We start from the raw sequence: 25,749 nt of genomic DNA on the forward strand, positions 1-25,749 counted from the left end.
TGTCCCTTGGAGTTGGGAGCCCACAGAGAAGGAGAGCATTAAATAAACTATTCCTGTACAGGGCAGTGAGTGATCAGTACTGGAATCGAGTTTCACAGGGACCAAGTGGAGGAAGTTGACTCTGCGGAAGGGAATTGGGAAATCATCCCCAGAAGCTCCACCGACTCTGCATCACTGGGTGAGGTTTCGACAGACAGAGACAGTGGGGAGGGCTGATGCAGGCAACCTGTGAGCAGAGGCACAACACCCGGTAAGACCCGGGCCATGTTTCAGGGCATCCTAAGTGGCAGGGGGAGCCAGGTGAGGTCTAAATATGGGAGAGACTGGGCTGCAAACAAAATCTCAGCAAAACATCAGCTTCATCCACTCAAAAGTCTCTAGCTAATGTCAGCACCAGTGGGGAGTAAGATGACTCGAGGCATTTTAGAAATGGCTCTACATACTGTCCATGGCATAGGAAAAAGAATTGCGACCTCAGAGCCAGACAGGGCTCAAATTCTGGCATCTCCAGTTACCAGTTGCATGATCTAAACCCAGCCCCTCCCCAGCTTTGATTTACCCACTTGTCAAATGGAGGCCACAAAATCCTCTTCTATTGTTATAATGCAAGGTAGGTGAGAGAGTTCATCTCACCAAACTGCTCTTCCTTTGGTGTCTGAAGCATTCCAGTCATTTCTAGAAAGTTCCTCCACCTGCTTCAAACATCGCTCTGGGATTACAATGAAGTATAAAACAGCTGTGTAATATTTTCTTTGTCAATGAGACAACAGAAAGTGTTCTGTAACACTCCATTTCTCCCTGGGAGATCCCTGTCTAAACTATCTTTCTGCTCCGGTTTGCACAGAAATGTCTGTCTTTCACAGCTTGAGATCTGCCCGTTCAATGGGTATTTCACACCACATTTCCTCAACCATACCCTTGTCTATCAGGGAGTTAAGCTGACCACAGCGTTCCTTGCTCCACCCTCTCAACGTCGCGGGCACACATCAGCTATGGATTCACACAGAGGACCTCCGGCAAGATTTTTCAAACTTTGTGTCTTGCCTAAGACTTCTTAAAGAAGCCAAACCCTTTTTATATGATTTCTTAAGTCTATAAGTAATCAAAGCAATCCTTTTGAAAAAGTTAGAGTGACTTTTTCACAGTACAGGTCTGAGAGACCTGGTTGTCTGTCACCTGTCACCTTGGATGGATGGGCTGTGGCAGCTAAAAGTGATGCCATAAGAAGGATTTTGAGGACTTAGGCAAATTCAGCAAGGAGGAATCTACTCAAGGAATTAAACTACACCCTGGCTTAAGAAACTTACACCTGGGCCTGGCGAGGTGGCTCATGCCTGTAGTCAAAGCACTTTGAGAGGCCGAGGCAGGTGGATCTCGAGGTCAAGAGATCAAGACCATCCTGGCTAACATGGTAAAACCCCATTTCTACTAAAAATACAAAAATTAGCTGGGCGTGGTGGCATGCGCCTATAGTCCCAGCTACTCAGGAGGCTGAGGCAGGAGAATCATTTGAACCCAGGAAGTGGAGGTTGCAGTGATCCTAGATCACGCCACTGCACTCCAGCCTGGTGACAGAGCGACACTAAGTCTAAAAAAAAAAAAAAAAAAAGAAAAAGAAAAAGAAACTTGCAATTTAAAGGAAGTTACATCAAGTTACATCAGACCCAGGCTGTGTGCTGTGATGTAGTAGCTACGTCCAGCAGGGGACGGTAGAGCATGAGGTTGAGCTTGCCATCCCTTTCCACCTGCTTCAGCACAGAGATCAGCAGGAGGTATCAAAACAGTGCACAGACCCGCCAGAGGTCATAAGTCTATAGCACGTGTTGCTTATCCAACCCACATGTAGAGCAGCTATCATGGGCAAAAGACGTATTACATCCAATCAAGGAATTAAACCAGACCCTGGCTTAAGAAACTTACAGTTTAGAGGAAGACACAGAATAGAGTCAAATCAGACCCAGGCTATGTGCTGTGGGAGGGCTGGAAGGAGAAGAAGGTCATTTGGACTGAGAGACAAGAGAGTCTCCAGTGGCAACTGACCTAACCAGGTGGGAAGAATGAGACAGGCTGAAGTAAGGGGAGAAGGCCCTGCCAGGTGAGGGAGGTCACAGGGCTGTAGAGATGTGACAGGCAAGGACAGGAGATGCAGTCTACCAGAGCCACAGGCATTCAGAGTGATGAGGAGGCAGGAGGAGGCCGGTCAGGAAGGCTCTGAGGGCCAAACTCTGGACAGCCACTAGGCTTCAGAAAAAGATAGCAACATGAACCAGTTACTGTTTTAAAATAATAGTGTTGACCACCACAGCAAGACCAAGCACTCATCAAGCACCTGGTACAATGCCAAGGCACATGCAGTATCTCATTTTTTGGCCTTTATTATTTTTAATTACATATTATAATTTCACATATTTATGGGGTACATGTGATATTTTGATACATGTACACGATATGTAATGATCAAATCAGGGTAATTAGCATATTCATCACTTCAAACATTTATTCGGGACATTGAATGTGCTGGAGACATTCAAAATCCACTCTTCTAGCTATTTGAAAAACATAATCAATTGTTGTTAACTGGAGTCACCCTGCAGTGCTATAGAACCCTAGAATGTATTTTTCCTATTGACCTGCACTTTGCATCCATTAGCTAGTCCCTCCCTCTCATCCCCCAACATGCTTCCCTGCATCTAGTAACCACTATTCTACTCTCTACTTGTATGAGCTCAACTATTTTAGCTTCTACAGATGAGTGAGAACATGTGGTACTTGTCTTTCTGTTTTCCCTTTTTTCATATTTTGACATAATGTCCTCCAAGCTCCTCCATATTGCTGCAAATTACAGAATTTTGTTCTTTATGTCTAAATAGTATTCCATTGTATATACATTTTCTTTATCCATTCATCTGCTGATAGACACTTAAGTTGATTCCATATCTTGGCTATTGAGAATAGTGCTGCAGTAAACACGGGAGTGCAAATATTTCTTCAACATACTGATTTTATTTCCTTTGGATATATACCCAGAAGTGGGATTGCTGGATCATACAGTAGTTCTGTTTTTAGATTTTCAAGGAGCCCCCATACTGTTCTCCATAATGGCTGTGCTACTTTACATTCTCACCAATAACATACAAACATTCCCCTTTCTCCACAAACTCACAGCATATGTTACTTTTTGTCTTTTTCACAATAGCTGTTCTAACTGAGGTGAGGTGATAGCTCACCATGGCTTTGATTTGTATTTCACTGATAATTTGCCATGTTGGGCATTTTTTCACATACCTATTGGCCATTTGTATGTCTTCTCTTAAGAGATTTGTAGACCAGCCTGGCTATCATGGTGAAAACCCATCTTTAAAAAAAAAAAAAAAGAGAGAGAGAGAGATTTGTATTCCACTCATTTGCCCATTTTCTAATCGGATTATCTGTTTTTTCATTGTTGAATTGTTTGAGTCCCTTGTATATTCTGGATGTTAATCCCTTGTCTGATGAATAGTTTGCAAATATTTTCTTTGATTTTGCAAGTTGTCTCTTTACTCTGTTGATTGTTTATTTTGCTGTGTAGAAGATTTTTAGTTCATTACTATCTCACTTGTCCTATTTTGATTCTGTTGCCTGTGCTTTTGAGATCTACTCCATAAAACATCTGCTCAATGTCCTGAAGCATTTACCATTTGACTTCCTCCTTTCCCATTTAGATGACCTTTATTCCTCTCTCTTGACTAGTTGCTATAGCTAGGTCTTCTAGTATCTTTGAACCAAAGTGTTCAAAGTGGGCATCTTTATCCTACTCCAGATCTTAGAGGTAAAGCTTTCAAAATTTCCATGTTCAGTATGATGTTGGCTAAAAGTTTGTCATATATGACATTTATTGTGTAGAGGTAGGTTCCCATTATACCTAACTTGAGAGCTTTATCATGAGACGATGTTGAATTTCTCCAAATGTTTTTTCTGTGTCTATTGAAGTGCTAATACAGTTTTTGTCTTTGATTCCACTAATGTATCACATTTATTGACGGTATGTTGAACCATCTTTGCATCTAGGAGATGAATCCCACTTGATCATGGTGAACAATCTTTGTAATGCAATGTTGAATTGGTTTGCTGGTATTTTGTTGAGAACATGTGCAACTATGTTCATCAGGGATATTGGCCTATAGTTTTCCTTTTTTGTTGTTGTGTCCTTGCCTAGTTATAGTATCAGGGTAATTCTGGACTCACAGAATGAGTTTGGAAAATTTTCCATTTCCTGAAAGACTTTGAGAAGAATTGGTGTTAGTTATTCTTTAAATGTTTGGTAGAATTCAGGAGTGAAGCCATCAGGTCCTGGGCTCTTCTTTAATGACATTTTATTACTAATTCAATCTCATTACTCACAATTGGTCTCTTCAAGTTTTCCCATTTTTCTTTGATTCAAACTTTGTAGGTTCTATGTGTCCAGAAATATATCTATTTCTGCTAGCTTTTCAAATTTGTTGTCAAGTTGTTGGTAATATTCTCTAAAGAACCTGTGTATTTCTGTGATATCAGTTGTAATTGTCCCTTTCCATTTCTGATTTATTTGGGTATTTTTTCTTTTTGTCGTGGTTAGCCTCGCTAATTGTTTGTCAATTTGGCTTATCTGTTCAAAAAACTAACTTGTATTTGTTGATCTTTTGTATTTTATATAGTCTCTATTTATTTTATTTCTGCTCTACTCTTTATTATTTTTTCCCTCTACTTATTTTGGGTTTGTTTTGTTCTTGCTTTTCTAGTTCCTTGAAATGCATTGTTAGGTTATTTGAAATCTTTCCACTTTTTTGATGTAAGTGTTTATTGATATAAGCTTCCCTCTTAGAACTGCTTTTGCTGTCTCCCACAGGTTTTTTGGTATGTTGTGTTTCTATTTTCATTTGTTTCAATAAACTTTTAAATTTCCTTCATAGTTTCTTCATTGACTCCTTGGTCAGTCAGGAGCATGATGCTTCATTTCCATGTATTTACACTATCTCTAACGTTCCTCTCATTGATTTCCAGGTTTATTCCACTGTGGTCAGAAAAGATACTTAATATGATTTCAATTCTTTTAAATTTGTTTAGACTTTTTTGTGGCCTAACATGTGGTCTATGCTGGAGAATGTTCCATTGTTGATTAAAAGAATGTGTATTCTGCAGCTGTTGGATAAAATGTTCTGTAAATATCTGTTAGATCCATTTGGTCTAAAGTGTCATTTAAATCTAATGTTTCTTTGTTGATTTTCTGTCTAAATGATCTGTCCAGTGCTGAGAGTTTGGTGTTGAAGCCTCCACCTATTATTGTATTAGAGTATATATCTCCCTTTATATCTAATAATATTTGCTTTATATATCTGGGTGTTCTGGTGTTGGGTGAATACATATTTATTATTGTTACATCCTACTGCTGAGTTAACCTCTTTATCGTTATATAACTTTCTTAAGCTCTTTTTACCATCTTTAAATTAAAGTCTGTTTTATCTTAGCATAACTATTCCTGCTTGCTTTTCTTTTGTTTGCATAAAATATCTTGAAATTTCAACTCTACACTTTCAGTCTATATGTGTCTTTACAGGTAAAGTGAGTTTCTTGTAGGTACCATATAGTGGGGTCGTGTTTTTTACCCATTAAGCCAGACTATATATTTCACATAGAGAATTTAATCTGTTCACATTCAAGGTTATTATTGATAGGTAAGGACTTATTCCTGTCATCTTGTTGTTTCCTGGTTGTTTTGTATATAATTGTTCATTTCTTCCTCTCTTACTTTTTATAATTGTAGTTTGATGGTTTACCATAGTGATAAGATTTGAATATTTTGTCTTTCTCTTTTGTGAATCTGTTCTCCCAGTGAGTTTTATATTTTTGTGTGTTCTCATGATAGTGATTATCATCTTTTTGCCTCCAGATGTGGGACTCTTTGAGCATTTTTCGTAATGGCAGTCTAGTGTGACATTACAAAGTTCTGCTTGTCTGGAAAAGACTTTATTTCTCTCTTATTTCTGAAGTATTCTTGCTGGCAATTTTCTTTTTCTTTCAGCATTTTGAATATATTATTCCATTCTCTCCTGACCTATAAGGTTTCTGTGGACAACTCTCTGTTAGCCTAATGAGGATTCCATCACATATGACTTGATGTTTTTCTCTTGCTGTTTTGGAATTATCTCTTTGTCTTTGACTTTTGATAATCTGGCTATAACATGCCTCAGAGAGGAACTTTTGTGGTTGAATCTATTTGGGGATCATTGTGCTTTCTGAATCTGGATGTCCATATCACTCCCCAGACTTGGGAGACTTTAGGTTTTCTATCCCTTTTCCCTTCTCTTCTCCCAGAACTCTCCTAATATGAATATTTGTTCTCTTACTTATGTGTCATAAGTCTTGTAGGCTTTCATCACTCTTTTTCATTCTTATTTCCTTTTTTTTTCCTCTGACTGGGTAATTTCAGATGACTTATCTTCAAGTTCAGAGATTTCTTCTTCTGCTTGATCAAGTCTGCTGCTGAAGCTCTCTACGATATTTTTTATTTCATTCACTACATTCTTCAGTGGCAATATTTATGTTTGGTCCTTTTTAATGATTTATATCTCTGTTGAATTTCTCATTCATATTGTGAATTGTTTTCCTGATTTTGTTGAATTACATTGTATTTTATTTTATCTTTTTTAGTTTCCTTAACAGCATTATTTTGAATTCCCTTTCTGGTAATTCATTAATTTTCCCTTTCATTGGTATCTGTTACTGTAGAGTTATTGTGTTCCTTTGGTGATATCAAATTTCCTTCCTTTTTCACGTCTTATATTCCTATGTCAATGTCTGTGTGTCTGATGGAAGAATCACTTCTTTCAAACTTTCTGCAGTAGATTTTGTAGAGAAAGACTTTCACCTGCAGTTGTATTTTAACATGCCAGTTGGGAAGAGTATGGTGACTCTTTCCAGATAGGCACAGTGTTCTAGTCTCCATGTAGCTTATTTATTTGTGCTCAATATCAGGAATAACTGTGGGTGCCACAGTGGGCTAGGCTGTAGAAGTTTGTGTCAGCAGCAGCAGTGGTATAGGTTGCTAATGTCCTGAGTGTCAAGGGCTTCTGGGGTCCTCCTATGCTTATCTTCCCTACAGTAGGGAGACTCAGCCAAGGGGATCCCTTCTCGTGTCAGGTCTGACAAGGCCTACAAATAGTGCGCCAGTGCTAGGTTCCAGATTCCGGTGCTCAGAGTAGCTGTGGGGCCAACATCCTAGGCTCAGGGTCCCATGAACCTATTTTGTCACCCAGTTCTTGGGGTATAGATTCACGTTCTACGGCAGGGTAGGTTGAAGGTTGCCCACAAAGCCAGGATCTGTGAGTCTGAGACATCTTCTAGCAGCTCAGGCCCACAAGGTTGCATTGTAGCTGTGATTCTACCCACAGGAGGCGGGGCACAGAACTGTCCCAACTCCAAGGAAGAAAAGGTGCTGTAAGGTTTGGGCCTGCGGAGCCAGGTACAGCTGCAACTTGGGAACCTGAGCCAATAGAGTTCAGTAACAACTTGGATCCTTCAGGATAACACACCATGCAATAGTGACTCTAGACACTGGGATAGTAAGGCTCACCAGTATTCCAGACCAAGCACAGGAGCAACAAGTACCCCAGAATGGTGGAACACAGCTGTCTTCTGGGCTCTGGGGGATAGGCAGCAAAGCCATAACTCTACTCCTCAAGGAGATGGATGTCTCAGCAGCTCAGACTCTAGGGATCTCGTTCAGCTTCGGGAAAGCTAGGTATGAGAGTTATTTGGCCAGGAGAGCAGGGTGTCTGAGCTCAGTCACTGCTCTGTTTCTCTGGGGCATGGGATACCACATCAGCTCAGCCCTGGATTGTGTAGCTGCTCAGCTCAGCCAAAGCTCTAATCCCCCATGGGACAATGTACCACTTTAGCTTAGGTCTGGGGGTGTGTGACTGTTCTGGGTGGCCCAGGCACCATGAACCCTGGTGGATCTCACTGGCTCCAAAGCCTCTGTTCTAAGCAGTATGCCCCATATGAAGAATAGACAAAAGATAAGATGGCAGAGCTGGGCCAAACCGAGGCAGAGGCTAGCAGAAAGAGAAAGGAAAAGGATAGACGAGGAGAGGATAAACCAAGGCACTGTGCTGACAAAGGAGAGGCCAGCCAGGGAAGATCTTAACAGAAGGAAAGCCTCATGCCTCTGTACCTTGTTTGACACCCAGAAACAAGGAAGGGACTTGCCATTTACTCTGCAAAACTTTACTACATACCAGGCACTGTTGTTAGCACAAGGGATCCAGGACAGAGATGTGGGGACACTCACAGGCCACCTGGCCATGACCACACACTGTGACAAGCACACTAAGATGTAAGAAGCAACCAGAAATGCACACAGGGGCTGTCTGAGAGAGCTGGAGTCAGAGTACCAAGATCAAGCCTGAGCCAGAAAGATGGGGACCAGTTCCTGACAGTGGAGGCTCTGGAGGTCAGGCAGACGTATCAGGCTTCATAAAAAGTCAGTAGATGGGTCCAGGCGAGGCATGATCAGAGTATTTTAAAAAGAGAACAACTGGGCACTTTGGGAGGCAAAGGCAGGCGGACCACTCCTGAGGTCAGGAGTTTGAGACCAGCCTGGCCCACATAGCCCCAGAGAAGGAAATCCCATCTTTACAAAGACACAAAAATGAGCCAGGCGTGGTGATGCACACCTGTAATCCCAGCTACTTGGGAGGCTGAGGCAAGAGAATCACTTGAGCCTGGGAGGTGGAGGTTGCAGTCAAGCGAGATCACACCATTCACTCCAGCCTGGGTAACAAAGCAAAACTCCATCTCGTAAATATAAAAATAATTTAAAAAGAGAACAATTTGTCATATTGAGATGGGAGGAATTATTCCTTTCAAAATTTAAAAAAAAATTATTTAAACCAAAGGGTCATACTCTGTGTAACACTATAATGGTGGATACATGTCATTATTCATTTGTCCAAACCCATACAACACCAGAATGAACCCTAATGTAAACGATGGGCTCTGGGTGATAATGATGTGGCAATGTAGGTTCATCAATTGCAACAAATGTCCCAGTCTGGTGGGAGATGCTGACCACTGAGGAGGCTCTGCACATGTGGGGAAAGGGAGCATATAGGACATCTCAGTACCTTCCTGAGTCTGAAACTGTGAAACCTAAAGCTGTGACCCTAAAACTCTAAAAAGCTCTAAAAAGATAGTATTAAAAGGAAAAAGAAAAGAAAAAGAAAAAAAGTTCACACTGACTGAGGGTGGAGCTTGAATTAGGATGGGGGCAAGGCTGGATGGACAGAAGACAATGGGAGGCCGTGGGATACAGCCAGAAAGTGAGGTGGGCTGCAGCAATCATGCTGACCGGGATGGAGGTACTGGGGAAGAGAGTCGGGCTGGGAGTTGGACTTGTTCACAGCAGAAAGAAGAGGGTAGCAGCGAGGGCAGCCAGCCCTCAAGCTTCAGCAGAAGGATGCAGGTGCCTTAACCAGGAGGAAGCAAAGAGGAGGAGGGTGCGAGCTGCAGTTTCCAAATGCCTGATAGAGATGGCAAAGTGAGCCTGGCCAGCAGGCAGCTGGACACATAGCCAGGAGCTGAGAAGAGAGAGAGAGGAAGGGTCCATGTTCCATGCCATCACAGACAAAAAGGAGGGACCCATTCCACTCACACACATTTTAACCCCTCAAACTACCTGTAAATTGTTCATGTCTGGCCCCTAATCTGGAAGGGCTTCCAGTGCCCCTTCCTGCCCCCTTTTGCTCCCCCACCCATCACTCTCCTGGAGTCTAAGTCGCCACTGCCCCGTTACAAATCCAAGAAATATGTAGTTCCACCAAAAAAGAACATGCTTAAACCAAAGTGACAGGCCATCTCCCCAAAAGCAAAACACACGTAGGAAAAAAAATGCTGAAAAGTTCTGGCAGAGGACAGCACACAAACACATTCCAAGGCATTGCACGACTTTTATGCAACATTGACCCAACTGGCCAATAATAAAAAGGGAGGGGAAAATATGCGAGTCAACATAGCAACTGTCACATCGCATTACTCAGGCTACCCCTTCCATACAGATGTCTTCCTTAAAGACAACCACTTCCCCAGATGCCCCATGAACTTGGGCACCTCTTTGCCACAGAGAAGGAAACATCTGGTTTGCAGTAGATTTGCGTCAGCCTCCCTGTGTTCCGCAGGCCTTTCTTGCCTTAAGCAATTTTGTTTTCATGAGTCTAGATTTTAACTAGAGGAAGATGGATCGAGGTGGGGTGCCTGGATCTGGAGGTACAGCTGAACTGCAAGGTTTTGGAAACAAAAAAACCCAAGGTAAAGCTAATACATCTAGGAAGGGAGTCTTAAAATCACCCCCTGGACCAAGGCAGGCTTGGCACATCTCTTAGGTTTGGAGGAAGCAAAGGGAGATACAGACAGCCCCCCAGCTGTGGTGGCAAAATCTCCAGTGTGCCTCCCAGAGGCAACCCACCCCCACCACACCAAGCCCAAGGCTCCGTCCTTGACACTCAAAATATTTTCCATGGAGCTTCCCTGTTTTCCAAATACCATTAGTCCCTTGGTAAGAATGTGGGATGCTGTTTTCCCCTGTTTAAATCCAACTCACAGTAAGTGCCATAAAGGGGGAAATCCCAAACTCTAGCCAACATGGCCTTCCAAAACATTTTGCTGTCCTTGTGAATAGCCAGCCCTTCAATCGACACCCTGTTAAGTTCCTGGGAAAACAAATCTCTGTTCCTAGCGTGGGGCTCCTTTAGGTTGCATGAGAAGTGGCTTGGGTCACTACTCAACCTGGGGGCCACCTAACACTGGCCAAACATCCACAGCCACATGGGCACCATAGCTGCACAGAGATGCAGGTATTTCAATGGAGCCTGAGTATCTGGCGAGAGCACTTTCCCCCCAAACTGTCAAACTTACTCAGGCGGGGCACTGCCAATGTGGAGCGTGGGATTTGACCAGCCTTGGACTGACGTTTCCCTTTGCCTGATCCAGAAGGAAAGCACAGACTAAAACATAAAGATGCTATGTCCACATGCTCACGGCAGGCATGTTTACAGGGTGCCTGCTAACCAGGTGGTCCCTGAAGCAGGCTCTGGGAAATCTCCACTCTGCATCCTTTGTGTTCATGAGTATGCGGGGCCGTCACACTTCAAAGCCAGAAAAAAATGCAATCACTGCTCCACATGCCAAAACACAGACTTCACTAGGTCAGCGAGCCTCTCGCCCACTCCCACCACCCCAGTTGTTTTGTGGTTTTTGTTTGTTTGTTTTTTCACTAGATATACACAAACTGCCCTCATCCTGCTAGTCAGCACTGCACTGAACCTCTCTATCTCACCAGAGGGCCCAGCCTCTCGCTTCAAGGCCCACCAGCAGGGACGTGGTGCTGCTTTAGCTGGGCCCCCTTCTGGGAGTCCAAAATTCACAACCCCCATCTGCTTCCAGCCGTCCATCCTTGACCCACCTCCAAAATCTGGGTAGCCCTCCCAGCAGACAGGAGCAGCCCAGACAGGGCCTCCTGGCCCCGAGGAAGTTCCCCGAAGCACCTAAGGCACAGCTCTCTTTCCCTCCCACCCTCCGGACCACCACCTGCCCCCCACCCCTGCACAGCCCAGAGAGGGTCTGGCAACAGCCCCACCATGTTACAACCTCCCCGCCCAGCACAGCCACTCAGAAGGCGGTTACACAGAGGCTCTGGTTTCAGCTGAATATTTGCCTTGGCCCCTGCTGTCCCTGCAGGCTATAATGGGCACGCATTTCCAGGAAAAAATCATCATTTTTTGATTCCCTGCTTGTTTTTCTCTGGGTGCACATGATGTGCAATCACCAAAAACTGTAAATCAATTAGCAGCCATTTGAAGGGTGAGTGCTATGCTTGGTCACAAAACGTTCTGAGAGTTGGCTGGAGGGATAGATGTTCTAATCAGGGAAGTCAACAACTGCAAACACTATTGCTTCAGCCTTTCTTCTCCCTCAGTGCCTTGATTTCTGCTTCTCAGCCCAGCCGCCGCCCCATCCCACATCTCCCCCATGCAGAGACCTAACTAATATTTAGCAAATACCCTCTAGGGATGCTGGCTACCCAAAAGAGCCCAGAAGATCTAAATGGCAGGACCTCTTCCTTTAGAGAGGTTATACTCTACTGAAGAAGGTCAACCACAGGCAATGACTGGGCGAGGAATCGCGACTGGTGATAACTGCAAGGTGCTATGTATGCCCCACAATGCAGACACCTACAGCACAGGTCCCCACCCAGGTGGAGGATCCAGGTCAGGACCCCTCCTCTAGCTACCAAATCTTACTTACCCCTGCTTTTGCTGTTCCACAGACCCTTCAGATGGGAACTCAGGTCGACCTTACCCTATGCTTTTTCTCCTAGATAACCGAGCATGGTTGGCACCACCACTAAGCCATGCTGAAACCTTCCTCACCATTGCTTTCTTCAACCTGTTCCCCCTGCCAGACAAGCCCCCAGCATCTCTGCCCAGGTTACCAGCAGCCTCCCCAAGATTCACTGGCATGTCCTTCCTTCTATCCATCCTTTCTTCTAATCAAGGCAGGGCATTTTGCCAGCATGGTGAAACCCCATCTCTACTAAAAATACAAAAACTAGCCAGGTGTGGTGGCACATGCCTGCAGTCCCAGAAATGAGGCTGAGGCAGGAGAATCACTTGAACTTGGGAGGTGGAGGTTGCAGTGAGCCAAGATCATGTCACTGCATTCCGGCCTGGGCAACAGCAAGACTGTCTCAAAAAACAAAAAGAGAGAAAATGCATGCCTTCAAATGACACAAACTATACAGCCAGAAGAAAGGGCTAATATAACTGTGTGAAAAAACCCACTCTAAACACAACGATATAATAGACCCAAGTAAAATATAACCAGAAAACACAGGCATAAATCTTCGCGAACTTGGATTAAGTAATGGTTTTTTAGGTATGACAACAAAAGCAAAAGCAACAAGAAAAAAACAGATAAGGTGGACATCATAAAAATTAAAAATATTTGTGCTTCAAATGATACCACCAAGAAAGTGAAAAGGCAACCCAAAGCATGGGAGAAAAATTTTGCAAATCACGTATCTATCAAAGAATTTGTACCCAGAATATATAAATAAAGACTAAATTTTAAATCTCATCACAACTCAACACTAAAAAGACAAATAACCCGATTTTAAAATAGCAAAAATTAGAAATAGTTCTTTTTTTTTTTTTGAGATAGAGTCTCAAAGAAGGTAGAAAAATCGGAATCCTCAAACATTGTTGAAGGAAATACAAAATGCTGCAGCGGCTTTGGAAAACAGTGCAGCAGGTCCTCAAAAGGTTAAACACAACTACCATATGATTCAACCATTAATCCCACTCCTGGGTTCCCAAGAGAAATGAGAATGTGGCCGGGTACGTTGGCTCACACCTGTAATCCCAGCACTTTGGGAGGCCAAGGCAGATCACAAGGTCAGGAGTTTGAAACAAGCCTGACCAACATGGTGAAATCCTGGCTCTACTAAAAATACAAAAAAAGTAGCCGGGCATGGTGGCATGCGCCTGTGATCTCAGCTGCTCGGGAGGCTGAGGCAGGAGAATTGCCTGAACCCGGCAGGCAGAGGTTGCAGTGAGGGGAGATGGCGCCACTGCACTCCAGCTCGGGCAGCAGCAGGAGACTCCATCTCAAAAAAAGAAAAAAAAAAAAGTGTTATTCAAGCTCTAAAGGCATATTGGCAGGAAGCAAAAACATTTTCCTCAAAATACTAAAAATTAAAACCCAAAAGATCATCGTTTTTCTCCTTGTGAAATTGAGCCGCACGTCCTTAAAATCATCTTGGAAAACACTGGACCTAATGACTTCAACACCCTTTCAAACCATGAGTTTCTAGACCCCTGCGTTCTTTCCCTAAAGTGAAATGGCCCTAGTTTCCTCGAGCATTGCTCAAAAGGTTTTGAGTCCTCTCATCTATCATCCCCGCTACTCTCCAGGGATAAGTGCTGTTTGCTTCAGTTGCAGCCTGAGCAGCACCAAAGAAAACTCAGCTATAATTGAGCTGGACCTATCCTCCCATTCGCGCCATATCATGCCTGCCTTAAGGCTGAACTAATGAGAGCTACTGTCACTTTATCCAGAGGGCTTTGAGACACATCCCTTCTAGCCCATCCCTGATCAATTGAGGCTTTTGGATGGACGGCATGACATTTATAAAAGGAGACAGTTTGGATCAGCATAAGGAAGAACTTTCTGACGATTAGTAAGAATCCAAGAAGAAGCCAGGTGCAGGGGCTCACACCTGTAATCCCAGCACTTTGGGAAGCCGAGGGGGTGGATCACTTGAGGTCAGAAGTTCAAGACCAGCCTGGCCAACATGGTAAAACCCTGTCTCTACTAAAAACACAAAAATTAGCTGGGTGTGATGGCGGATGCCTGTAATTTCAGGTACTCGGGAGGCTGGGGCAGGAGAATCACTTGAACCTGGGAGGCGAAGGTTGCAGTGAGCTGAGATCGCACCACTGCACTCCGGCCTGGGTGACAAGAGTGAAACTCTGTCTCAAAAAAAAAGAATCCAAGAAGAGTAGTTCAAAAACAGACTAAGCTTGTCGCTGGGCAAGTCCCCAAGCAGAATCTGCCAGGGTGGTGATTCCAACTGCCAAACCTCCACCAGAAGCTCCACCAAACAGGCCCAACTCTGAAATCCATGCATCTCTAACACAACACGCAAAGACAGAGGAGGAACGAGCCAGGGTGCACTTCCTGAAGGAGACTGGGAGTCTTGCAGATTTCATGCCTGGGCTCTGCCCTGGGATGGTCCAATGCATCAGATTTCCCGCCATAAATCATTTCATTCTCACACCTGTCTTGTGAAGTAGGGAAGCTGTTCCCATTGTGCCAACAATAAAACTGATGCTCAAAGAGGTTATATAACTTATCCCTCTGCCAATCAGTTGGTAGAGCCAGGATTCCAAGTCAGTTCCATCTGGCGCCAAAATTCATGTTCATCCTACTACGCTGCGCCGGACACAGGAAGAAACCGAGAAGCTGAAGGTCATCATCTGATGTCAATCTGGAAGGCTAGGAGGAGTAGTTTTGATTTTACACCGAAGATCAGAAAAAGGCCACAAGTTTTTTGATGAGAAAAGTTTTTTCATCTTTGTAAACATTTGAGATCCATTAATAGCAAATGAGAATAACAAAACAAGGGGAAATGAAGTAACAAATAAGGAGGCATAAGTGAAAGCTGGAGCCCTTGGCAGGCACAGAAGCAACCTAGGAAAGGAGGTTCCTGGCAGCCTTCAGCCATGTCCCGTCAAAGGACATAAACCAGCCTCTGTCCAGAGAAGCATCCAGAAAGAACCCCCCAGGAGCCACGGGGACAAGGGCACCTGCTTCTCAGCCCTGATCTATGGAAAGTGCTGTCACAGTTTCTTAAAGGGGAAACGTGGAAAGCGTCACTACTTACATCGTGATGGCAGACGGCCACAAACGATGACCACTTGCCACCGGGGAATTCACAATTCCAGGATGTTTTTCATTTGCTTGCGGAGTTATTGGAAGTTACTGTGATGGATTCAACCACCTTATCAATAATTCACTCATACCCAGGGCTGACCAAACAGCTTCTGATTCCTTCATCTTCCATTGAAACAAACAAACATGCACGGCCTTCACAAATATAACTTCTCCAAGAAAGTGACAAAGGAAGCAGCGATAGCATTCTCCACGGTCACAGCTAAGCAAAGAGGCGAGGTGACACATTTGTCAAAGCTGTGAAGAGGGTCCCTGATACCATCGGCTGTTGTACAGTCCACATGCTTCAAGCCACAAGACATGCTCTGGAAGTGTGTGATGTGTTTGGGAAAGAACTCATGTGTGCTTCCAAATCCCAGATTGAAGAGCTTGGGGCTCCAGGAACACCTGAGTGCTGTTTTTGAAACCATGCAAAATCACAGCCAACACAACTGAGCCCACAGCAGTAGGAAAACATTTCGAAATGTTATTTAAAGTGCTATTATATATAACGAAGGGTCCATAGTGAGATGTCTTGGAGTTTATGAATATTTATTATAGTACATTCTTGAAAACAAAAAAAAAATTAAGTCCAATACAAATGAGAAACAGATTTATAAGAGTCAGTCATATGTTTACATTATGCAAATTGTAGTTAAAGACCTATAACCAGAATATTGTTAAATGCCTAAAAAGGGGGTAGTGGGGCAGCTGATTTGTGAGCATTTTCTTAAAATGGGCAAACAATATTCTTAGAGTTTTTGACAATCTGTGCACTGAAAGGTTCATGTGGGTACATCTTGTTAACTTTCAGCGACTTGGTGGTGGAGTCACAGATCCAAGGTAAGATCAAAGGCCTGAGGTTCTCACAGCCTCTTCGCTCACAACAGCCAAGGCTCCACCAGACGGAGGTAGGAGACACCTTGAAACTTGACAGAAAGCGCTCACACACATCTCAGCTGCCTCCAGCCCTGAAGCAACGAGGAGGATTTGCTAGCACGCTGAAAACTCCCACACAGCTAGCTAAGCACACTCGACTTTCACATTCAGCAGAGACAGAGGCCTTGAGGACGTTGCAAAATAGCCTGCCCCAGAGACCTCACCTTGAGCTTTGCCACACGCACCAAGCGGGGCATCCTCTGAGTACAGGTCCCAGACAGACATGCGGGTGACAGGAAAAGTCTATTTCTAAGGAAGATGGAAGCTGAATGAGCTCCCCCTCCTCCCCTTTGCAGATATAGTAAAAGGCCCATAACCACAAACTTCACCAGACACCACATCATCGAAGGAGAGCTGACCAATAGTATTAGTCCATTTTCACGCTGCTGATAAAGACCTACCTGAGACAGGGTAATTTGCACAGAAAAAGAGGTTTAATGGATTCGCAGTTCCACATGGCTTGGGAGGCCTCACAATCACAGTAAAAGGCAAAAGGCAAGTCTTACATGGCAGCAGGCAAGAGAGAATGAGAGCCAACCAAAAGCCAATAAAACCATCAGATCAGCCAGGAGTGGTGGCTCACGCCTGTCATCCCAGCACTTTGGGAGGCCGAGGCAGGTGGATAACCTAAGGTCAGGAAATCAAGACCAGCCTCGCCAACATGGTGAAACCCCGTATCTACTAAAAAGGAAAAAATTAGCTGAGCATGGTGGTACGCACCTGTAATGCCAGCTACTCGGGAGGCTGAGACAGGAGAATCGCTTGAATCCGGGAGGTGGAGGCTGCAGGGAGCCAAGATAGTGCCACTGCACTCCAGCCTGGGTGACAAGAGTGAAACTCCATGCCCCCCAAAAAATAAAAAAATAAAACCATCAGATCTGTAAGACCTATTCACTACCACGAGAACAGTATGGGGGAAACTCCCCTCATGATTCAATTATCTCCTACCAGGTCCTTCCCACAACACCTGGGAATTATTCAAGATGAGATTTGGGTAGGGGCACAGCCAAGCCATGTCACCAATTAAGATGTATTATTATTATTTCTTATTAGGAAAGCAATACACAGTCATTGTAAGAGATCTACAAAATACAAGAAAAAATACAGGTAGAATAGAGGAGAAAATGTGTGCATAGGATTCAAATTAAATTGAGATCCCTCACTGAAACGGGTTGCTTCACCTTTTCTTAGGGAGCATGGACGGGCTGCACCCCACCTTACACTGCCCACTGCCAATGGCCCCCAGGACCCTGCCCCAGATGCCGTGGAGGCTTGTGGTGCCTCGTCTCCAAAGGACTCACTCTGAGGATCTGAAAGCCAGCCACAAATGGTCTTTCCATACACAGAGGAAGAATGAATGAGTTACAGACGACTGAACTTCACGACCAGAGACAAAACCCCACCCAATCATCACCTTGCAAAAAAACCCTACCAGGCCCTAGTTGTGTGGTCTTAGGCCAGTTACTCGACCATTCAGAGACCTCATGTCCTTGTCTGAATGTGGGGGATGAGAATGGTCCCCTGGCTGCACAGGGCCATGGTGACACTCCAACAAAAGGACCCTACCCAGTGCTTCCAATTCTGTGCACTGTTGCTCATAAGAACAGCAAACATCACCCTCAAAAGCAGCTCCAAGGATGGCCGCTGTGGGCAAGAGGCAGTTCTTGTGTCTTTAATACAAAATCAATATATAGGCCAGATGAGGTGGCTCACACTTGTAATCCCAGCACTTTGAGAGACCAAGGCAAGGAGGATCATTTCAGGTCAGGAGTTCAAGACCAGCCTGACCAACATAGTGAAACCCCATCTCTACTACAAATACAAAAATTAGCCAGGTGGTAGTGGCATGTGCCTGTAATCCCAGCTACTCAGGAAGCTGAGGTAGGAGAATTGCTTGAACCCAGGAGGCAGAGGTTGCAGTGAGCCGAGATCACACCATTGCACTCCAACCTGGGCAACAGAGCAAGACTGTCTAAAATATATATATATTTATATATTGAATAAACAGAAATACGAATGCACTGTTGGATCCCTAAAAGCTGAAAATAAATCAGTTCTGCTTTCATGTTCTTCCAAGTTTGGCCTATGAGCACAACCATCATCTCCTGGGGATTTGATTCCATCCATTGTATATGCTGAAGTCAAGATGCCTGTTTTTAAAATCCATTAATAAACACCAACCTGTTTTTGTGTCCTGGGGATTAACCAAAACCAGTATCTTGTGTTGAGGTTCATCACGGTGCACAGTGCAAAAGTAAACAGATGAAGCTTCAAGTTTCACCTGAAAAAATCACAAAATGACTATTTTGTTATTTCATCATAATATGGGCATGGGAAGTTACTTAACATTAATTAGCACAGTGTGCATTGAAAGAACTCTGTTGCACAGAACATGGGCTTAATTTGACAGAACACAGGCACCACAAGAATGGAAACCTTACCCATGCTGAGCTAAACACACAGGGAATTTCAAAAAGGTCTTCTCTCATCTCCCGCCCAGCGCATCTTTTCTTCCCCATGTCCACATGTCCATCTAGCCACACATATCGACCTAGGCTCCTACCTGTTGGCCAATCGACCTTCAGCTCTCCCTTCCAAACACTTCCTACCGCCTTCTGGATCCCAATCCGCCCACCTTGGGTCCAGCTCTTCTCCCAGGGCCCCGGAGGCCACTATATGGACACAGCCTGGGACATGCCTGCCTCCACCGGGATGCCACTCAGGATGCCCTGGCTCAGTCCAGCAAGCAGTCTCAAGAAATGCACACCTTTGGCTGGGCGCAGTGGCTCATGCCTGTAATCCCAGCACTTTGGGAGGCAAGGCGGTTGGATCACTTGAGGTCAGGAGTTCAAGACCAGCTTGGCCAACATAGTGAAACCCCATCTCTACTACAAATACAAAAATTAGCCAGGTGGTAGTGGCATGTGCCTATAATCCCAGCTACTCGGGAGGCTGAAGCAGGAGAATCGCTTGAGCCTGGGAAGCAGAGGTTGCAGTGAGCCAAGATTGCACCACTGCACTGGGCAACAGAGTGAGACCCTGTCTCGAAAGAAAAGAAAAGAAAGAGAAATGCACACGTTCTTTGGTCCCTACAGGCCCAGTCCAGGCTCCCTGTCAGCCCTGGGACAGAAAAGCTCAACTCTGGGCACCTGTTTGTTATATGAGAGAGGAACCAGTATCTCTAATACTGAGATGCCCGAGAGCCTTCTCTCAAGTACCTAGATCCAAAGTCCCCTTTGTGGTCATCAGACAAAAAGGTCAATGTGCTCTGGTACCAAGTCTGTTCTGAAAACCAAGGACAGGCCAGGTGCAGTGGCTCACGCCTGTAACCCCAACACTTTGGGAGGCCGAGGCAGGTGGATCATGAGGTCAAGAGATGGAGACCATCCCAGCCAACATGGTGAAACCCGTCTCTACTAAAAATACAAAAATTAGCTGGGCGTGGTGATGTTCACCCGTAGTCCCAGCTACTTGGGGAGGCTGAGGCAGGAGAATTGCTTGATCCTGGGAGGAGGAGGCTGCAGTGAGCCAAGATCACACCACTGCACTCCAGCCTGGTGACAGAGCGAGACTCCGTCTCAGAAAAAGGAAAGAAAAGAAAAGAAAACCAAGGACGGTATAAGAAAATTACAAAAGAACACGTTGGCTAAGCTAGGCAGGCAGGCTGCTTGTTAAAAGTTGATAGCAGGCCTCCACAGTTTCAGACAACAATTTCTTAACAAATCCTGCACCTTATAAATGTCTTGGTGCTTCTCAGTCTTTGGCATCACTTTAATGAAGAGTTCCCAAGCTGGCCCTCCCAAAGAGTTTGTGTGCAACATGGTTCATCCACAAGCTAGCTGTTACAGGCCATTAAACCCAACATTTACCAAGCATTGGATCAACATGGAAAGATAGCTGAGTGCAATGACTCATGCCTATAATCCCAACACTTTGGGAGGCCTCAGTCGTCACTTGAGCCCAAGACTTTGAAAACAGCTTGGGCAACATAGTGAGACCCTACCTCTACAAGAAATAAAATATTAGCTGATGTGGTGACACATGCCTGGAGTACCAATTACTTGGGAAGCTGAGGTGAGAGGATCACTTGGAGCCTGAGAGGTAGAGGCTGCAGTGAGCCGTAATCACACCACTGTACTACAGGCTGGACAACGGAGAGACCCTCTCTCTCAAAAAAAAAAAAAAAAAAAGGAAAGAAAGAAAAAGAAAAAGAAAGATGCTTATTACAAACCACATTGTATTCAGAAAGTGATCTCACCTATTTCTTAGGAATTGCAAAAATACAAAAGCCAAAAGCAAACACATTAAAATGTTCACAGCAGTTAACTATGGGTGATTTTATTTTCTCTATCCTCTGTAACAGTTCCTAAATATTAAACGATGAGCATGTACTGTTTTATAATCAGAAAAATTGACAAGTATTAATATTATTGTATTTTCAATGTGACAGGACAATTTCAAGACTGAAAAAGGAGTTAATTGTCAAAAGGAAATATTTTTAGGACCAAAGTGAAATGACATGACATATCCTCAAACCACTTCTTTATCTTTTTGTTTCAAAAAACTTCTTTGCATTCAAAAAGAAAAGTTAAACCTTAGAAAAGTAATAAGGAGGTCCAATATCATTCCAAATTAGACTATTTCAACATCCTAAATGGCAGAAGACAATTCCCATTTCTTTTTTTCTTTTTGAGACAGAGTCTTGCTCTGTCATCCAGGCTGGAGTACAGTGGCATGATCTCAGCTCACTGCAATCTCTGCCTCCCGGGTTCAAGAGATTCTCGTGCCTCAGTCTCCCGAGTAGCTAGGATTAGAGGCGCCCGCCACCATATCTTGCTAATTTGTTTTGTATTTTTATTAGATACAGGGTTTCACCATATTGGCCAGGCTGGTCTTGAACTCCTGGCCTCAGGTGATCTGCCCACGTTGGCCTCCCAAAGTGCTGGGATTACAGGTGTAAGCCCCCCACGCCCAGCTGAAACTTTCTTTTTTTAGAAAGTGAAAAAGCAGATAGGTATATAGTCATTTCACATTTCTATCACATTAAAACAACTTAATTTTAGTAGCTGTCTTATGTTTTCGCTAATAACACTAAAATTCTTCACTCACTGAGCATACTACATATTGGGGTGGGGTGAAAGTAATGTAATCCATAAATACATGTGAAATAAAAGCAGATGATAGAAACTGCCTCCTAATGTACTTCAGGGCTAACTCTTGTTATTCTACCCACTTCTGAGATGACCTAGCACCCCCACACTCCATGCCACCCTGCCCCTCACCATCCTGGCTCATTAAGCCCCTAGCCTTGAACTAGCGTTTGCCTTTTTTGCTTAACGGCCACTAGGGGGCGATGGGAGCGTGTGAGGACCAGGACCTCCCTCTGCAGATCAAAAAAGTGGAGGCTTTTGATCACCAATGAGTGCTGGATTCTTCTGGGAGTGACTGCGAGCTAGTATCTCCAAAATCTCAAGGAAGCCATACAATTAACTGTACAAGTCATTGTTCTCATTGCCTCAGGAACAACTTCAGTGCAATGAAATAAAACCCTGTCTTTCTTAAGCAGCTTTGCCCCCCAGGTAACGGTATCTGGTAGGAGTGAAATTGTATCCATATAAAACAAGAAGACTGTCTCTTTCAACAGATCAGCCTCAAATCTGAAAAAAAAAGGGGGGGGCACTGACGTAGGTGTTACCCAAGATTTACATATACTCTTTACTTACTGCAGGGAGGGAAATAATGATCTTAAAAGTAACACAATTCTCTCCGGGCGCATGGCTCACGCCTATAATCCCAGCACTTTGGGAAACCAAGGCAGGTAGATCACAAGGTCAGCAGTTCGAGACCAGCCTGCCCAACATGATGAAGTCCCGTCTCTACTCAAAATACAAAAATTAGCTGGGTGTGGCGGCATACACCTACATCTGTAATCCCAGCTACTCAGGAGTCTGAGGCAAGAGAATCACTTGAACCCGGGAGGCGGAGGTTGCAGTGAGCCAAGGTCACGTCACTGCACTCCAGCCTGGGCAACAGAGTGAGACTCTGTCTCAAAAACAAACAAAAAAAAGTAACACAATTTTAATATTTCACCCACAATCTTACTGTTCTAACAAATGCTTTTCATTTCTCTCTGTTTCTTTCCAGTCCCTACTCACAATGCATAGAATTTTATCAGTGCTAAAAATCAAAATTGGTATCACTTCATTCCAAATCACAAAGTTTTGGGACTGAATCAAACCTTGGAAACTGAAGACCAACTAATCCTCTCATTTACAAATGGGGAAACTGAGGGAGCTGGGCAACACACACAGTATCTCATAACAACACTATAGGGTATGTATTGTTACTGTCCCAGGTCTAGAGATGACACTACCAAGGCCAGAGGGATTAAGACACTTGCTCAAAGTCACACAGCTAGTAAGTGAGCAGTAGACATTCACACAGGCTGTCTGGCTCACTGCCTGGCAGTTCTGGACTCCAGAATCCCCATGCATGATTCATTCTTCTTCTCAGGGTGTGCTTACTCTAATATTCACTCCAGAAGGGCTTTCTTTTCATCTATCATATTCTTTCAATAACATTCTACTCTGTAAATTAGATTTTACAGAGCTCTTTGCCAAGAAAGATCATACTTACCTGCTCCCCAGTGGGAAGACAGAAAACCTCGGACGAGGCCCCAGCTCCTTCCCCAAGTGAGGCGTAGCAAGCCAGGGCCGCTTTCCGATGCGCGTCAGGGTCATCGTCCAAAACATCTACTGGGTACACACCTGCTGGCGTCAAAGAGGCAAGAAGGGACACTAGTTTAACTCTTTTGTGAAATGAAAGTAACTTATTTCTTGAGAAGTTGTTTAAAAAGTGAACGCTTGCTTAAAAAATTATGTTCACCTATTTTTTTCTTTTCTTTTTTTTTTTTGGAGGTGCAGTCTCACTCTGTCACCCAGGCTGGAGTGCAGTGGCATGGTCTCAGCTCACTGCAGTCCCCACCTCCTGGGTTCATGCAATTCTCCTGCCTCAGCCTCCCGAGTAGCTGGGACAACAGGCGTGCACCACCACGCCGGGCTAATTTTTGTATTTTCAGTGGAGACAGGGTTTCAGCATGTTGGTCAGGCTGGTCTCGAACTCCTGACCTCAAGTGATCCACCCACCTTGGCCTCCCAAGTGCTGGGATTACAGGCTTGAACCACCACGCCCAGCCATGTTTACCCATTTTTTTAAATTTTTATTTTTTTAGAGATAGGATCTGGCTATGTTGCCCAGGCTGGACTTGAACTCCTGGGCTCAAGTAATCGTCTCACCCCAGCCTCTGAAGTAGCTGGGACTATAGGCACATTGCAACATGTCTGGCTCACCTATCTTTTTAAAAACTTAAAAAAAACAGCAGCACAGCAGAAGGTACCAAAGAACATAGTGGACATTCCTGATGGCAGGGTTGGCCTCAACCCCAAGGAGATGAAGTGAGAGCCCCCTTAGACAGCTGTAGAGTCAGCCGAGAGCCAATGTAGACACGCTGGAACCCTGAGCATGAGACTAGCAGTATAGAGCTTGATAACTTTGTCAAAATCCAGCTTGAGTTATTATTTTGCTAGCTTACATTGGCCATGAAAGTTCATGAGATTGTGCCAATTCTTCTGCTTTAATTGGGCTACTCTTTGTAAGACTCTGTAAGAACACTGCTAGTATGAATTCTAAAACTACACATCCATACACAGATGGGCGAGCATACATATTAATGTGCTGGTTATTCTTCAACTCTTCCTCTGCGTCTCTTTACTCTCACCTTACTTTTGGGGAAAAATTATATCCTTGAATACTCAGACAATTTTTTTTTTTTTTTTTTTTTTTTTTTTTTTTTGAGACAGAGTCTTGCTCGGTCGCCCAGGCTGGAGTGCAGTGGTGTGATCTCGGTTACTTCAACCTCGGCCTCCAGGGTTCAAGTGACCCTCGTGCCTCAGCCTCCCAAGTAGCCGGGACTACAGGTGTGCACCACCATGGCTGGCTAGATTTTGTATTTTTAGTAGAGCCGGGGTTTCACCATGTTGGCCAGGCTGGTCTTGAACTCCTAACCTCAAGTGATCCACCTGCCTCAGAATCCCAAAGTGCAGGGATTACAGGCATGAGCCACCGCACCCAGCCAGCTCAAACAAAATTGATAGCATCCAATTTCAGCTGAGAAGCAGCAATCAGTTTCCCACTCTGCAGTGACCAACAATTCTAGCTGGCATGTCCCCAAGTGGGGATGAGGCTGTATCCCCAATCTGTGGACCCCACCTCAGCCTCCGATTCACCTCTTGAGCATCCCATAGGGGAAGGAGGTTGCTGCAGCAACTGCCTCCTCTTCCTCCTCCTCCTCCTCCTCCTCCTCTAAGATAAGCCTGGACGTAAACGCCCACATCGAGCCCCTTGTGGAAAAGCAGCTTCCCCCGCTTATTTCTGAAGCGCCGTTCCCCCTGCCAATCACTTTTCTGGAATCAAAGACTGCAAAAAGTGGCAAGTCTTCAGTCCACCAAGTATGCCTAGGAAGAATCTCACTGCTGGGAGTAGTTCCTGGAGGGGAAGGCTCCTAACTTTGGAGGATGTTAAGAGCTTCTGTGAGGCCGGGCGCATGTTAAGAGCTTCTGTGAGGCCGGGTGCGGTGGCTCACGCCTATAATCCCAGCACTTTGGGAGGCCGAGGCGGGTGGATCATGAGGTCAAGAGATCGAGACCATCCTGGTCAACATGGTGAAACCCCGTCTCTACTAAAAATACAAAACATTAGCTGGGCATGGTGGTGCGTGCCTGTAATCCCAGCTACTCAGGAGGCTGAGGCAGGAGAATTGCCTGAATCCAGGAGGCGGAGGTTGCGGTGAGCAGAGATCGCACCATTGCACTCCAGCCTGGGTAACAAGAGCAAAACTCTGTCTCAAAAAAAAAAGAGCTTCTGTGGACCAAGACACAGCCTCTGTAGAAGCCCAGCCTCCTTGTCCCTCACTTTCCAGGGTGAAAACATCATGGGCATGCAGAGTGGTAAATAAATAGCCGAGTAAACACATTTTCACATTCTTCCAGCCCCCTGGCCTGAACTGAACCTACAGGCCTTCCCTACTTCTGACTGGCCCCCAGTGCACAGCTTGGGAGCCAGATGGATCCACAATGGCACCCTAGTTCCTTACTCAGGGACCACTCAGATCTGCCATAAAGACCAAACAGAGCCTGCATCGCCTCTCTATCGCACTGACATTCATCCCTTAGCTCAGAGCCTCAGCATCTTTTTTTCTTTCTCTTTTTTGAGACAGGGTCTTTTTTTTTTTTTTTTTTTTTTTTTTTTTTT

General features: G+C 44.6%; 1 protein-coding gene across 7 annotated transcripts in view; it reads right to left on the reverse strand.

Annotated features, from left to right (window-relative positions):
- The window catches only part of FAM169B (family with sequence similarity 169 member B), an 88,129-nt gene that overhangs the window by 35,936 nt on the left and 26,444 nt on the right, over nucleotides 1–25,749 (reverse strand). For 5 of the 7 annotated variants that reach the window (XM_032252818.1, XM_032252816.1, XM_032252812.1 and 2 more), the window contains exons 2-3: nucleotides 23,077–23,210; nucleotides 18,622–18,721 (exon numbers count right to left, since the gene is read on the reverse strand). In XM_032252818.1, coding sequence (XP_032108709.1) covers nucleotides 18,622–18,721; nucleotides 23,077–23,210 — 234 coding nt within the window. Of the gene's footprint in view, nucleotides 1–15,454; nucleotides 16,886–18,621; nucleotides 18,722–23,076; nucleotides 23,211–25,749 lie in introns of those variants that run through there. The other 2 variants (XM_032252813.1, XM_032252819.1) reach the window with 2 other exon arrangements.

Source organism: Sapajus apella, unplaced genomic scaffold (genome assembly GCF_009761245.1).
Source record: "Sapajus apella isolate SASKATOON/1434 unplaced genomic scaffold, GSC_monkey_1.0 scaffold80, whole genome shotgun sequence".
NCBI classification, from domain to species: domain Eukaryota; kingdom Metazoa; phylum Chordata; class Mammalia; order Primates; family Cebidae; genus Sapajus; species Sapajus apella.